At 40.0% G+C, this 15638-nt stretch overlaps 1 protein-coding gene across 7 annotated transcripts in view; it reads right to left on the bottom strand.

Moving 5' to 3' along the window:
- TBC1D32 (TBC1 domain family member 32) overlaps positions 1-15638 on the bottom strand; it is a 478427-nt gene that overhangs the window by 430394 nt on the left and 32395 nt on the right. For all 7 annotated transcript variants that reach the window (XM_068231378.1, XM_068231377.1, XM_068231379.1 and 4 more), the window contains exons 2-3: positions 13068-13273; positions 6444-6605 (exon numbers count right to left, since the gene is read on the bottom strand). In XM_068231378.1, the coding sequence (XP_068087479.1) occupies positions 6444-6605; positions 13068-13222 (317 nt within the window). In that variant the 5' untranslated portion in view covers positions 13223-13273. The remainder of the gene's footprint in view (positions 1-6443; positions 6606-13067; positions 13274-15638) is intronic.

Genomic DNA, 15638 nt, shown 5'->3' on the forward strand with positions numbered 1-15638 from the left:
ATACTGAGTGGAATCCATGTGTCCTTCAACTTTGACAAGATTCCCAGTCCCTGCACTGGCCACACAGCCCCACAGCATGATGGAACCACCACCATATTTTACTGTAGGTAGCAGGTGTTTTTCTTGCTGTGTTGTTTTTCCTCCATGCACAACACCCTTTGTTATGCTCAAATAACTCAATTTTAGTTTCATCAGTCCACAGCACCTTATTCCAAAATGAAGCTGGTTTGTCCAAATGTGCTTTAGCATACCTCAAGTGGCTCTGTTTGTGCTGTGGGCAGAGAAAAGGCTTCCTCTGCATATGTAAAGTGTACCGAATGGTTGAACGATGCACAGTGACTCCCATCTGCAGCAAGATGATGTTTTAGATCTTTGGTGCTGGTCTGTGGGTTGACTGACTGTTCTCACCATTCGTCGCTTCTGTTTATCCGAGATTTTTGTTGGTCTGCCACTTCGAGCCTTAACTTAAAACTGAGCCTGTGGTCTTCCATTTTTTCAATATGTTCCTAACTGTGGAAACAAAAAGCTGAAAGCTCTGAGAAAACTTTCTGTATCCTTCCCTTAAACCATGATGGTTAACAATTTTTGTCTTCAGGTCATTTGAGAGTTGTTGTGAGACCCTTATGTTGCTACTGTTCAGAAAAATTTAAAAGAGGAGGGAAACTTACAATTGAACTCCTTAAAGAGACACTGAAGCAAAAAAAAAATATATGATATAATGAATTGGCTGTGTAGTACGGATAACTACTAAAACATTAGTAGCAAAAAAATATTCTCATATTTTTATTTTCAGTTATACAGCATTTTTTATAACATTGCATCATTCTCTAATATTTGCAGTTTACACACTACTCAGCATTTTAAATGTTTTTTTAAAGAACAGGTAGTGAACTTTTGACCTGTCCTGAACTGTTTTCTGCAAAAGAAAAAACAATACAGTTAAGATAACAACCTTCATACTTGTACAATTTCTTCTCTTCCTTGTTACTATCACTATGTCCCCTATATGCACAGTGGGGTTGTCATGAAAAGTAATTTCATTGTGTTACACAATGACAATAAAGTGAATTGAATTGAATTCATAATACAGAGCTCTCTGTGACTTTGAAAGTCGTGGAGCTTAATGGCAATTTGCATAGATAATAACTGGAGTTTCTTAACTCTTCCTGTGCTGGAAACAACATTAGGCTTATGTCTCTGCTCTTAATGTTTTATTTCTTAGCTGTACTACACATACAAATCATTATATCATATTTTTTTCCGCTTCAGTGTCTCTTTAAAGAGGAGCTGTTAGGTATAAGGTCTCAGAGAAAATAAACACATATATCAGTAGCTAAAGATTGGCTGTACTTACATTACATATGCATTTCACTGTCCACGTTTGTACTTCACAGAATTTTTATATAGTATATGCAGAGATTGATGCTCCTGACAGCTCATGGCAGGTTCCATGTTTTTCTGTCTTCTATGAAGCCAAATGTGTCGTCATGTCCTGCCTGCTTCCTGATCACAGAAAAGCTCATACTGAATAGCACAGTGTGCAGTGAATATTAATTAGCCATGTGGCTAGGAACAATAGCTGACTCCTGCAGTGTACTCTGCCCGGAGATTTATCAGTGCTACGCGCTGGACTGATTACAAGCTGCTGTAACGTCTCATTAGCAGCCGAGGGGAGGGCCCCAGAATGCTTTGCAGTATAGTATGCGGCTTGCGTCCTGCTTGGGTCTAACAGCTTTGCTGATAAGCACACATCAAAGGTAAGAGAGATTTTTATCTTCACTAATGCCTTTTTGGCTTCCTTCTAAACTGTTTAACACAGGAGAATAGAGGTTTAAATTAGCTTCTGCAGCCTGACAGTTACTCTTTAAATACTATTTCTTATAATTGGATTCACCTGTGTATGTAGGTCAAGGGTCACTGAGCTTACCAAGCCAATTTGAGTTCCAATAATTAGTTCTAAAGGTTTTGGAATCAATAAAATGACAACAGTGTCCAAATTTATGCACCTGCCTAAATTTATACAATTATTGCACACTTTCTGTAAAAGCAATAAACTTCATTTCACTTCTAAAATATCACTGTGTGTGTCTCCTATATGATATATTTAACTGACATTTTTTATTGTAACAACAGACGATTTATGCAGGAAATCATGACAATCAACAATGTTGCCCAAACTTTCGCATCCCACAGTATGTTCTTTAACAGGTGCTCCATAAAAAGCTTTAAAATGAAGTTACTGGTCAATTAAAGGAACACTATTAATTAAAATGACTTTTTTATTGTTAATACTCTATATAAGGGTACACAAAGTGTTAGGGGCACTTTATTTATTCACCCAGGTCTCTCTTCCTCTCTCCCTGCTTTAAAATAATTCTTTATTCCTCAATAGCTGAAAAAGATACTTCACTGTGTGACAGCATGCAGGAGTGAGCGCTGTTAAAACAGCGCAGAAGATTTGAGTGCAGCCTGCGCCACCATAGGCCATAAAAGGAATTACGGCTATAGCCGTGCTCAGTCAGTAATTTGAGCGCCGTCAAAAGACAGCGCTCAAATTACTTTTAAAACACTGTAATAGCCGAATTAAATCATTCCCCACCATTCCCGCCAACCTGGAGGGGGAATAGTAATTAGCGCCGATGGGACTTGAGCAGGAGCAGGGTAAACCATATATTGGCTTTATCCTGTGCCCAAATCTCCAGCGGCTATTTCATAAGTATGCTGCAGGAAAGTCAGAGGAGGAGGCTGATCTGAAGAGGTAACAGGTAGCTAGATGTGCTGTAATATCACTAGCAGTCAGGGAAATATGTGTACACTAATCCTGACTGACTACTTGTGATGTTACACTCCTGGCTGCATCTACTTCCTAGGCTGCTGTGTTCTGTCCATGCTGGGAGGGAGAGACACGGATAAAGGTCCTGATAATACCTTTGTAAACAGTCAGAGAAGTGAAGACAAACACACATTGCCTGAATCTTTGACCCCATACCACCACCTGAATATGATTCTTTAAGCAAGGTGATTGATAAACTATACACTGAGGAGGTCATAGCAACTCTCATGTGCAGGAATATGGTCTAGGCCTGCAGAATTCTTTGTATCCAAAACTGACAAGATGACTTTTACAGCAGACAGGCAGAGCTATGTGAAGAAAGAAATTGCTCCTTGTACACGTGGTAATATGTGCCCAAACATACAGCATTAAAAAAAAGTTGTTTTAATCAATAGTGTTCCTTTAAAGAGAACCCGAGGTGGGTTTGAAGAATATTATCTGCATACAGAGGCTGGATCTGCCTATACAGCCCAGCCTCTGTTGCTATCCCAAACCCCCCTAAGGTCCCCCTGCACTCTGCAATCCCTCATAAATCACAGCCACGCTGCTGACAAACAGCTTATCAGAGCTGGCTGTGTTTATCTCTATAATGTCAGTCTGCTGCTCTCCCCGCCTCTTTCAGAACTCCAGTCCCCGCCTGCATCCCTTCCCTCCCTGCTGATTGGAGGGAAGGGACGGGGGCAGGGACCGGAGCTATGCAGGAGGCGGGAGAGCAGCTGAGACTGACACTACAGATGTAAACACAGCCTCACAGCATGGCTGTGATTTATGAGGGATTGCAGAGTGCAGGGGGGCCTTAGTGGGGTTTGGGATAGCAACAGAGGCTGGGCTGTATAGGCAGATCTAGCTTCTGTATGCAGATAACATTCTTTAAACACACGTCGGGTTCTCTTTAAGCAAATATTTTGTACTACTGTTGGGCAGCTGTCATACTCTGCATCCATAGAAGAATAAGTTGGTGCTTATATTCGTTATGGAGTATTGGGAGTGAGAGAAGAGTATTGTCATTAATAAGCTGTAAGTAGGCTAGAAGTACAGAAAGCGACATCTGTCTGTCAAGTGTTCATATAAACTGAGCACCACATTATTTGAGCGTTAAATAGTGAGCCAAGATTTCTCCTGATGGCTACCTTTGGGGTTCTTACAGTAGTCCCTACTCTTTTCCAATTCCAATTCCCAGCCTATGTCATTAAAACTTTTAATATTGACCAAAACAATTTACCAAATGCTATACTACAAACAGCCCTAATCTTTACCTAGAGCCTAATCTTTACATAGGGACTAACCTTAATGCAATACCTTCCTTGTGCCTAACCTCAACCTCCCGTGTCATGAGCCCCTAAAAATCCAAATGAAAATGTGTGTCTTACTTTAACTTAATTCCTGCCTAGATCCTAACCCAAACCAGAACCTTTCTCTATGCCCAAATCTAATCCCCACCCTCTAAAGGATGCCCAATCCTATATTTCAGTGTTGCTTAGGAATTTGCCTTTTTACATGGTTTATACTTCTGCATAAATACAGCATGATATAGAATGTGATCAGTTTATACTGAAAGTAGACAAGGAAAATTGGAAAAAATGAAAGAAGTTTACAACATTATGCATGTTTGTTTATTCATTGAACAAAACTATCCAAAGTGACTTATTTGTGTTGCAAAAGCATGCAAAGTTTTACTTCAGTAACTGGTTGCCATTACCCACTGCTAAGGAAACCTAGGTTTTTCTAAAGAGGAGCAATGCTTGTGAGATAGATTAATCAATGTAAACCAAACTATATATGCCCTGTGTCATAATATTCCCCACCAAGTTTGAAATGATGAAGGGCGGAATATACTTCTTCACCAATATATAAGATGCACTTCAATAGGTGGAGAAAAGACAAGGTCACCAAAGACTGCCATCTCAAACAAACCAATAAGCCTAGGTATTTCCATGAATTATGTATACCATAAAGTAGCAAGAAAAAGTATGTGAACCCTTTGGAATTATATGGATTTCTGCACATTTAAGTCACAACAACAGACAATTACAGTCTGCTTAAACTAATACCACACAATTAAATGTTTCCATGTGTTTATTGAACACACCATGAAAACATTCACAGTACAGATGGGAAAAGTATGTGAACCCCTAGACTAATGACATCTCCAAGAGCTAATTGGAGCGAGGTGCCAGTTGGAGTCCAATCAATTAGATGATATTGGAGGTGTTGGTTACAGCCACCCTGTCCTATAAAAAACACACACCGATTTTGGGCTTGCTTTTCCCAAGAAGCATTGCCTGATGTGATTGATGCCTCACACAAAAGAGCTCTCAGAAGACCTTGGATGAAGAATTGTTGACTTGCATAAAGCTGTAAAGGGTTATAAAAGCACTTATAAAAGCCTTGCTGTTTATCAGTCCACAGTTAGACAAATACCTGTGATAATCTGTCTATCTGAACAAGACTTTGCATAATATTATGTTGCATATCAGAACATATTATTTTATTAATAATTATAAATTGATCATATCTCTTTGGCTGCAAGCAGGTGTCAATCTCCAAGCAAGATCAGAACCTTCATACAAATTTATAGAAGACATGTCACCATGAAACAGACTTAAAGAGGAACTCCAGTGAAAATAATGTAATAAAAAAAGTGCTTAATTTTTACAATAATTATGTATCAATGATTTAATCAGTGTTTGTTCATTGTAAAAATCTTTCCTCTCCCCAATTTACATTCAGACATTTTTCACATGGTGACATTTTTACTGCTGGCAGGTGATGTCACTGGAAGGAGATGCTGTTTTTGGCAGTTGTGAACAGCGGTTATTTCCCACAATGCAACAAGGCTCTCACAGTGTGATGTCAGTACCTCAGTGCTGTGAGGCGCTGATATGACTTGGGAGGGGTTTCACCACAAAATCAGCCATACAGAGCCCCATGATGATCCGTTTGTGAAAAGGAATAGATTTCTCATTTGAACGGGATACAGCTGGGGAACAAGGAGACAGGGAGAAGACCAGGAAGACTGTATGGGATCCAGAGCCTTCCCTCTTCTTAGGTGAGTATCTAAGTGGTTTTATTTTAGATCACTTCAGGATTGCTTTAAAGAGTAAGCTGAACCCACCACAGATTGACTCAGCTAGAAGGGACATACTCACCTTCACTCTGTGTAAATGAGTTGGTTGGTTGACTAGACCTGCTTTATATTACATAGCATTACTCCAAGCTTGCAAAAAGAGCTGTGCTGTAAATGGTTGCATGTGGGTCAGTGATGATCTCTGTATTAAGATTCATTTTTTTTAGATTCTATGCACTTCAAAAACGATATGAAAAAAGTTAAGCAAGTTGTAAACTTTGAAAACACGCTTAAAATGAAACTAATGTTATCCTTTACAGCGTATATATCAAGCATCTGGCAGATCTTGAATACTCCTGGATGGAGACGACATTTGGATAAAGATTTAAGTAGCCTGTTAACAACATTTTAATACCTCTGGGTAGAAAAGCAATATGTTTGTTTACAAGTTTGCGTAGACATATGGTAAGCGGAAAAGCAATAACACTGAGTCATTCTCCACCTGATAACACCTTGGCTTTATTAAAATGTGCAAACACTTACTCCTTAGATTCACGTGTCCGCTTGGTAACACGCTGTACAAGTGTGTCATAACCAGATCCTTCTCCTTGACTCTGAGCAAAAGTGCACCTCTCGGTTTCATCCTCTATCACTGATCCCAGGGAGCTCTTGATGTAATGTCTCAGGTACTTCACCAGCTCATAGCTGAAACGAATGTTGTAAATTGTTAAACAAAGCAATCAGACACTTTTTACCTTGTATTCATGATATTAGGCGCCAGATAGAGGAGAATTAAATTGTGAAGTTGTGGAGGAAATAAGTAATGGATAAAGGTATTACAGTGAAGCTGCAGTGCCATCTACTGGTGTCTTTGGTAAGTGTAAAAGCCTTACAAGTAAAATAGCTTAATTTGCCTTCATGCAAATGTTTCAGATCCTATTCATTTTTTTTTGTAGTAAAAGGGATCTGAAATAAGCCAGTAACTCACATAATAGAGCAAATTCAGAGACATCAGTCAAGATACAAACTGGTCTATAGGAATGAAGTACAATGAATTTTCTAGGTTTCAGGAACACAACACATTCACTTAATTTATGCTTTACTGGCAGAGTGTGACTTTGAACTATCTATAACTCAATACAATAACTAAACAAGTCTCAACATTTCTAAACTGAAAAACAGCACGGATGCAATGGACAAAGGCAAAGGATACATAGTATTTTAGAAATAGGAAACTGGGCATACCGACCATATGTGTAAATCAAGTATTCCTTAGAGGAAACATGATCTGAGAGAAACATAAAAGCGGCCATCTATTTGCTTTGGAAATACATGTCAGTTGGCCGGCTGTATAGCTGCTCTTTTCGCTTCAGTCGTTTTGGAGCCGCTCGCCTGCACTGTGCATGAACTAGCGGTGTGACATTATTGTGCTGCATACCAAATCTGGAGGCAGATAATCCGAACGAAGAACAAAAAAAGTAACAAACTAAATCTACACCCATGTTACCAAATAAAACATCATTTCAGTTAGTACATATGTTCATTTAGTACCTAAAAACAAATTTGAATATCTAACTAAATATAGATAAATAAACCACTCCTATTACTTACAATGTAATACTACTTATAATTAGGAAAATGATAACAATATAAAACAACCAAATATATTGCATCAATCTCACAGCTGCAAGCTTTGTACATTCCAATGCAGTACAAAGCTATACAGAGGATTGATGCAGCCACACAACTCCAAGTTCCCCCGAGCCCCCCCCCCCCACTCCTGCCAAGATCAATCAGGTTAATATGGTTATATTTTAGTCACAGCACCTCCACATGCATACTCATTCAAGGTTAGTGAATCTATGCATATCCATATCTCTCTCTTATAGTGTCATTTTAAGTCTGACAAAAATAATGTCCAAATACTATCTTGCAATATGATAAACATGGTTTTTCTGCAACAGTTACTAAAGGACATCTGTTTAACTAGCAGATGCCTACATGAAATATGTAGTATACATAATCTGCGTAGCTGGAAATTCAGCAATAGGACAACCCCTGGGCTACCAAGGTAACTCCACAGATTAAGTAAGAGGATATAGGCTATAAGATATTACAGACGTAAGGACTAATCTAGGGAGTCATGCTACCTTGGTAATACATAAGCATGTTTATTAGGTATGCACAAAGGTTAAAGACAAACCAAAAATCAAAAAGGACATTCAAAGTGACCAATCACATTTATTTAAACCAAAATGTTTTAGACTCATCTGAGGCTTATAGGTCACTTAATATAGATGTAGACTTCATAAAGTCTATCAACAGACAAACATGCATTATACATATTATTGTACACATTGTACACATACTGAAAGAGATCTGTATTTCATTGCAATTACCAATGATGGGCACATCATTCTCCAAACATGCAAATTCTCACCAAAAAAGATAAAGAAATAGAGCCTATAAAAAGCCAGTAGCTGCTGTGCAATTGGCTAAAAACGAGGTAATTAAGGGTGGGGTTGTAGGCTTTGATTAGCTGAGCTCCAGTCCTGGGTCCATGAATAATTTCATATCAGGAGAAAGATGTGTTTATCATTATATTACCAGGTCCAAAGTATTATTTGTGGTAAGTAAGGTCCAGCTCATAAACGTCAATTCTCAATGAAATTCAACTTTTGTTAAAAAATAGCAAAAAAAACCTACCTGGTATCAGTTCTATGGATTGCATAGATGTTAATTTTCCAAAAAGGTACCCACTAATTATGCACTCTTGTTTGTACAATCTTACCACTCTTATGTAATAGGGCTAGCTAAAAAATCCATTCAAAGAATATTCACTCAGTATACCTTTTGTCTACATAGATTTAGTAAAATTGTATCATTAGTGAGCACCGTAACTTAGTTCTGTTGTGCATGATAAAACACAATCATACACCATACTTATGATAGCTTAACAAATATAGATAAGTAAACTGTTAAAGCGTACCTGTAGTGAAAAAAGTGCCCCCCCTAAACAGGTATTTACCTAGGTAGTGGCAAGAGTCTGGATAATCCAGAGGCTTCTCCCATTTACCTCCTCCTTGCTGTTCCAGCGCCGAGACCCCCCCGAAGCCCATAGACAAAGACTTGTCAACAGAGCTTGGCCACACTGTGCAGTAAAATGGAGCCAAACAGGTTTTGCTTTTCTGCCAAGACCAAGTGGCAGTGCCTTGCTACTGCGCAGGTGCGATCTGTCCTGCTCTTGTGCAGTGGGCTGTGTGTTCATGTACAGAAGGGTACTACTACTCACAAACTTCTGAGGGTCCCACAGCTGGATCAGTGGTTGAGAGGCGCACGTGGGAAGCCGCTGGATCTATTTTTTTAAAACCCAATAAGCTTTTTTTAAATACAATTTTGAAATCAAATCTATTCAGTTATCACATTTTTCCAGCTCTACCATTTGATAAAACTAATGTTGCTTGAAAAAAATTACATTTAATCAATAGTTAAAAACAATTCAGTCTGATGTCACAAAGATGTAACCGTTTTATTGATATATTATAAAACGATCTCAACTGAAAGGCCTTTGCCGACATTAGTCTGGACAGAAATGTGAGTAAGAATAAATTCTTCCATTTAAAGCATGCCTCCGCTTATCATCATTTGATAACATAGAATGAAGGTGCATGGTCACCTCCCACAAGGTCTTTGTTTTACTTTCCAGCTATACAAACTGTGGCTACAAGAACAGGCACTTGGTGCACAAATTACCTGTAATGACCGAGGCTTTTAACATATGGCCTATGGCGGTGCCTGGGTGGAGCGCCCGTGTTACCCAATAGATAAGGTTAGGCATCAGCAGGGGGAGAGTGTCTTTAGGGATAGGCATCAGTGGAAGGGCTCATGTGAGATATCGGTAAAGATTACAGATATTTTACTATCGGAATTACTCACTGATACATAGTAGAATATTGGTAATGTTTAGCACCCAAATTCCTGCAGCACCCATGTGTACACAACATTAGATGCCTCTACAGAAAGCCATGGGCACAAGCAGTGCGGCAGTTGTAAGAGAGCAAAGCAGCACAACATGAACGCTTCATGCACCATGATTTTTAATATCACTTAATTACCTGCACACACCTTCACTCATACCACCATATAATGATGGGTGGAGTTTCTTTGATGCAAGGATTTTCTACTACTCAATGTAAGGATGCTGATATAAATAAGTAGTCATACATAAAAGATAGGCATATACAAGCACTGAGAATGGACTTGGTAATGGAATACATAGTAGGAACCAGAGTGGTTAAGGCAAACATCTGACAGTGATTTGAATAACTAGGGTCCATTTTTCCATGTAGAAAAAGATTATCATTCCGAGTTCAAACATCTTTCTTTGCTGTGTGCTCTGAAATCCCCCTTTAGAATCCAGACATTCAGCTCTTCAACGCAGTGGCCTGCTTTGAAGACAGAATGACCTGCTTAGAAGATGTGCAGATTCATTAGGTTTTGTAATTCTAGTGATGTTTCTCCAATGTAACATCCTAAGGTGCTGTGCCCTTCAAGCAAACGTTTGTATTTATTCCAATGGATACAATTTTTTAATCTCTTCATGATGGATTGAGCCTGTATAACATTGGGAAAGTGAATACATGGCTGCCATCTAGTGATCCACAAACACTACTGCAGTTAAATTATTTCTACGTGTAGGCTTCATATGTTTACATTGAATTAATATGTGCAGTTCCCACATGTTTTTATTGACTAGGCCTATGTATGGAGTTGTGCTGCTATTTAGTTCACACCCCTTTGATTTGTATTGCTGTCTGCAAGAGTAGAACACAGTTGTACTGGTCTCAGGTAAAAAAACTAAACTTTTTTTTTTTTGGGGGGGGGGGGGGGGTCATTTAAAATGACCTTTTATGTACTGTACCTAAAAATAGGTGCTTCAATTTACTATGGGAAGTTAATCCAGCTTTAAGATGCTGATGTTTTCTGATGATGTGCAAGTGGCAAAATTAATTGCATTAATCTGAACAGATGGCCCCTGAATAATAAAATAAATAACTGCCAAACTTAGAGCAGTCTTATGCTAGGTACACACCATACAATTTTCTGTTAGATTTAGCTGCAACATGGAAAAAAGCTATCTGGCAGGTAAATCTAAGAGAAAATCTAACAGAAAATGGTATGGTGTGTACCTAGCATAAGATTACCAAAACCAACATACTGTTTTACTTATTTTACTGTAAACAGACACAAGACGATCATCATTGTACACAAATGGAAAGCCCTGTCAGCCTTTCTGTCAGTAGAACTTTAATTAGCTTGCACTGTTAACAACTAATATTTGTCACTCAATGATGGATGTTAAAGGGACCCAAGCACCTATATATGAAAGTATATAAAAATAAAACTTCATAATAGAGTGAGCTATTGGTGGAGGTGATCGGCATTAATTGATTACTGCTTTTCTGTATCCCCCCTCCCACCGTATGGGAACCACCATCCTCCTCAGGGAGAACTGCAGCTGCAGTATTTTGATGCTCCTTGTGGTGTTGTGTGCTCCTCACCACCACTATTTATTAAAATACTTAAATGACAACTGAAGCGCGAGGGATATGGAGGCAGCCATATTTATTTCCTTTCAAACAATACCAGTTGCCTGGTAGCCCTACTGATCGATTTGGCTGCAGTAGTATCTGCATAACACTAGAAACAAGCATGCAGTTAATATTGCCAGATCTGACAATAATGTCAGAAACACCTGATCTGCTGCATGCTTGTTCAGGATCTATGGCTGAAAGTATTAGAGGCAGAGGATCAGCAGGACAGCCAGGCTACCGGTATCGCTTACAAAATAAATAAATATGGCAGCTTCCATATCCCTCTCGCTTCAGTTGTCCTTTTAATTATACTGCTGGTATGGTGAGATATTTGACTTTGAGGTAAATGTATATTTTTGATGCATTGTGTACTTTTTTCCTTTTAATTGTAACAATGGTAATGGCAGAGAAGAGGGACAGGATAACGGAGGGTAATTGCTTATTTTGTTAGGCAAGGTGCATTATCTCAAAAGTGGGCCTAGTTTTAGTAAGTTGATAAACCGTTGTCACATAATAATAGCCTAATGTCTCTTACCATTGCATCCCCTCTATTATGGTGCCCATATTACACATTCCCATTCTCCATGTCTCTGTTTAGTGCCCCCACTAAACTTTCTCTGATTATAAGGTATCCATATACAGTGTAGTCACCTGCTATTTATAGCACCACCTACAGTGTCCCCTAATAGCTCTTTCATATGCCCCCTTATTGTTGCACCTATGCTGTGCACCCGTTCTAGTGGCCCCTATGCTGTGGCTCCAGTGATCTTCCCCCTTATGGTGGTCTGTGTACTGAGCCCCCTTATAGTGGCATCATGCTTTGCCACTTAATTGGAATCTCTGGTCTAGTTGTTCACACTCCTTTCCCCATGCAGAGATTGTCAGTCAAAAACATGATGGGTATCTTACCTTTCTACCTTCCAGTGATGATTGCAGTACTCCCACGCTTGCACTGTAGCGGGCCTCTTCTGCCACATGCCCTGACTTGGCATGATGACAACATCATGCCAGAACTCAGTAGAGTTCATTCTCTAATAAACAATGTCCATTGCCTGACTTCTGTGCTGATGCTCTGCCTAATACTATAAGTCACTGGCCCAGAATGAGCATGCAGATCTGATGCTTTGACTCTGGTCTGACTCCACTGGCAGTATGCGACTCAAAAACAACCAAATCCAAAAGCTGAACATGACAGCCAGGCAACTGGCACTGTGTATAAGGGAATGAAGAAGGCAGCCTCTCTATACCTTTAACTTTAGGTTTCCTTTAATCAGACATGTTTACCACAGTATATTTTCACCACTACTACTTCCCTATATACAATTCATTTGTTTGTAGAAAGATTGCATGCTTTTCATTCTAAACAGTTTTAGTGTAAACATAAAGTTAACAATATAAATGCTATGTACTATTTCTGCACAAGACCTTGACTGATGTTAAGATGGACCTACGTGTATTCATCCTTCAACTGTTTTAAAAAAAAAATTCTACGAAGCAAGGATATCCTTTAAGCAGAGACAGACCCACAAAAACACTACAATGATACACAAAAATTGATAAACAAAGGTATTACTTGTGAAAGTGCTCATCAGTCTCCTCAAGGTGCAGCAAGATTTCCTCAGCACATTCAGCAGACGGTGCAGTAGCCAGTTTTTCCTTTACACTTTGTAGCAGCTGTTTAACCATTGCCTGCAGCGAGATCTCATCTTCAGCTGAAAAACTCGCCATTGTCTACCAAGAACACGTTTTCATCCACAGCTGCAGATCATATGACAGCCCCTAAAAATAAATAAGAGGTGTACAATATAATGTAGCATCAGTAGAATTATTCACAGTTTATTTTACTGTAGTGTACATCACTAGCCAGATGAATATTTAACCCTTTCAGATTCTGTATCAGACTGTCCAAAAATGGCAATTTTCTGCCCAGCTTCAAAGTCTAGCACTGAAAAACATGCCACTAGGGACACCGTTGCCCGGTCTAGACCGGCATGGTGTCAGCCATGATCCAAGTGTCGGACGAAAACAGATTGATCACCACCAGCCTATTTAGGCTAGCCACACCAATACTGGATCTAGCCCAGCACGGCATCAGGTTATTTAGATCAAAGTGTTGGACATATACTTTATTACGCTGGCATGCGTGCAGAGGGAAGAGGTGCTACAATGCGTGAGCTGGCTCTGCCCCCACTGATGACCAGGCTGCCTGGCGCCTACAGCAGCAGCACACAGACATCCCGTCCCCATAGTGGAAAAAACAAGTAATGGATTGGAAAGGGTTAAGATATTCATTCTAGGTAAGATTTAGTGTTTCACTAAGATCAGACTGATTTAATAAGAATAAAATAAACATGGTCTTCGGTAACTAAAAAAAAAAATGTAACTTCAAGCAGAAAACATGCAAAACGTGAGCTGCAGAATGGGCCACATTGAATGGCATTGGACTGTGTGCAAATGTATTTCTGCATTGTGGGAGAAATGCAGGTGGATAGGGCAGGTGTGATCCCTGCTTATATACAAAACAAACAGAAACATTCACCCTGTACCTGCATATCCTACCTCTAAAGGGGCCCACTAGTGAAACAATCTTGATTGTTCAATCTCACCACTTTTATGTAATATGCGAAAATACCTAAAGTAACCATTCAAAGTGTATTCAGTCATTGTATACTGATGTAAAAAAATGGTTCTGGGGAATATTCACCCTCACTTTTTATTATTCCTTTTTTGTACACGTTTAATCCCTTTTTTCCACTTGGAGAGGCAGAGGCAAATGGAGATATTCGTGTGCCCCAGTGGGAGTAGTTAATTGCAAAATGTTTAAATAAAACGTAACTACCACCTGGGTAAAATTACACTCACCTAAACGATTATTAGGAACACCTGTTCAATTTCTCATTAATGCAATTATCTAATCAACCAATCACATGGCAGTTGCTTCAATGCATTTAAGGGTGTGGTCCTGATCAAGACAATCCCCTGAACTCCAAACTGAATGTCAGAATGGGATAGAAAGGTGATTTAAGCAATTTTGAGCGTGGCATGGTTGTTGGTGCCAGACGGGTCGGTCTGAGTAATTCACAAGCTGCTCAGTTACTGGGATTTTCACGCACAACCATTTCTAGGGTTTACAAAGAATGGTGTGAAAAGGGAAAAACATCCAGTATGCGGCAGTCCTGTGGGCGAAAATGCCTTGTTGATGCTAGAGGTCAGAGGAGAATGGGCCGACTGATTCAAGCTGATAGAAGAGCAACGTTGACTGAAATAACCACTCATTACAACCGAGGTATGCAGCAAAGCATTTGTGAAGCCACAACATGCACAACCTTGAGGCGGATGGGCTACAACAGCAGAAGACCTCACCAGGTACCACTCATCTCCACTACAAATTGGAAAAAAGAGGCTACAATTTGCACAAGCTCACCAAAATTGGACAGTTGAAGACTGGAAAAATGTTGCCTGGTCTGATGAGTCTCGATAGAGAGTCAGAATTTGGCATAAACAGATGGTGAACATGGATCCATCATGCCTTGTTACCACTGTGCAGGCTGATGGTGGTGTAATGGTGTGGGGGATGTTTTCTTGGCACACTTTAGGCCCCTTAGTGCCAATTGGGCATCGTTTAAATGCCACGTGCTACCTGAGCATTGTTTCTTACCATGTCCATCCCTTCATGACCACCATGTACCCATCCTCTGATGGCTACTTCCAGCAGGACAATGCATCATGTCAAAAAACTCGAATCATTTCAAATTGGTTTCCTTAACCTTCCTGGCGGTATGATTCGCACGGCTGCTCGGCCGCGGGACTTTTTTTTCACTTTATTTTTTTTTTAGCATGTAGTTAGCCTAGCCATGCTTCCCCCCTCCCTGCGGCGTCCCCCCGTAGCGTCTGATTGCCGCCGCCGCCGCTTGCCCATAAGGAAATCTGGTTCTGAATGGGATTTCCTTGAGGGCTTCCCCCGTCGCTATGGCTACAAACGGAGTGACGTCATCGACATCGTGACGTCACAGGGAGTCCCGATCCACCCCATAGAGCAGCCTGGTAGGGATTGGCCAGGCTGCGCAAGAGGTATGTGGGGAGGGGCCCTGTTCCGCGGCGGGTAGCGGCGCACGGCAGCGGCGATCACAACAAACACGCAGCT

The sequence above is a fragment of the Hyperolius riggenbachi genome, chromosome 4 (genome assembly GCF_040937935.1).
Source record: "Hyperolius riggenbachi isolate aHypRig1 chromosome 4, aHypRig1.pri, whole genome shotgun sequence".
In the NCBI taxonomy this organism is placed as follows: Eukaryota; Metazoa; Chordata; class Amphibia; order Anura; family Hyperoliidae; genus Hyperolius; species Hyperolius riggenbachi.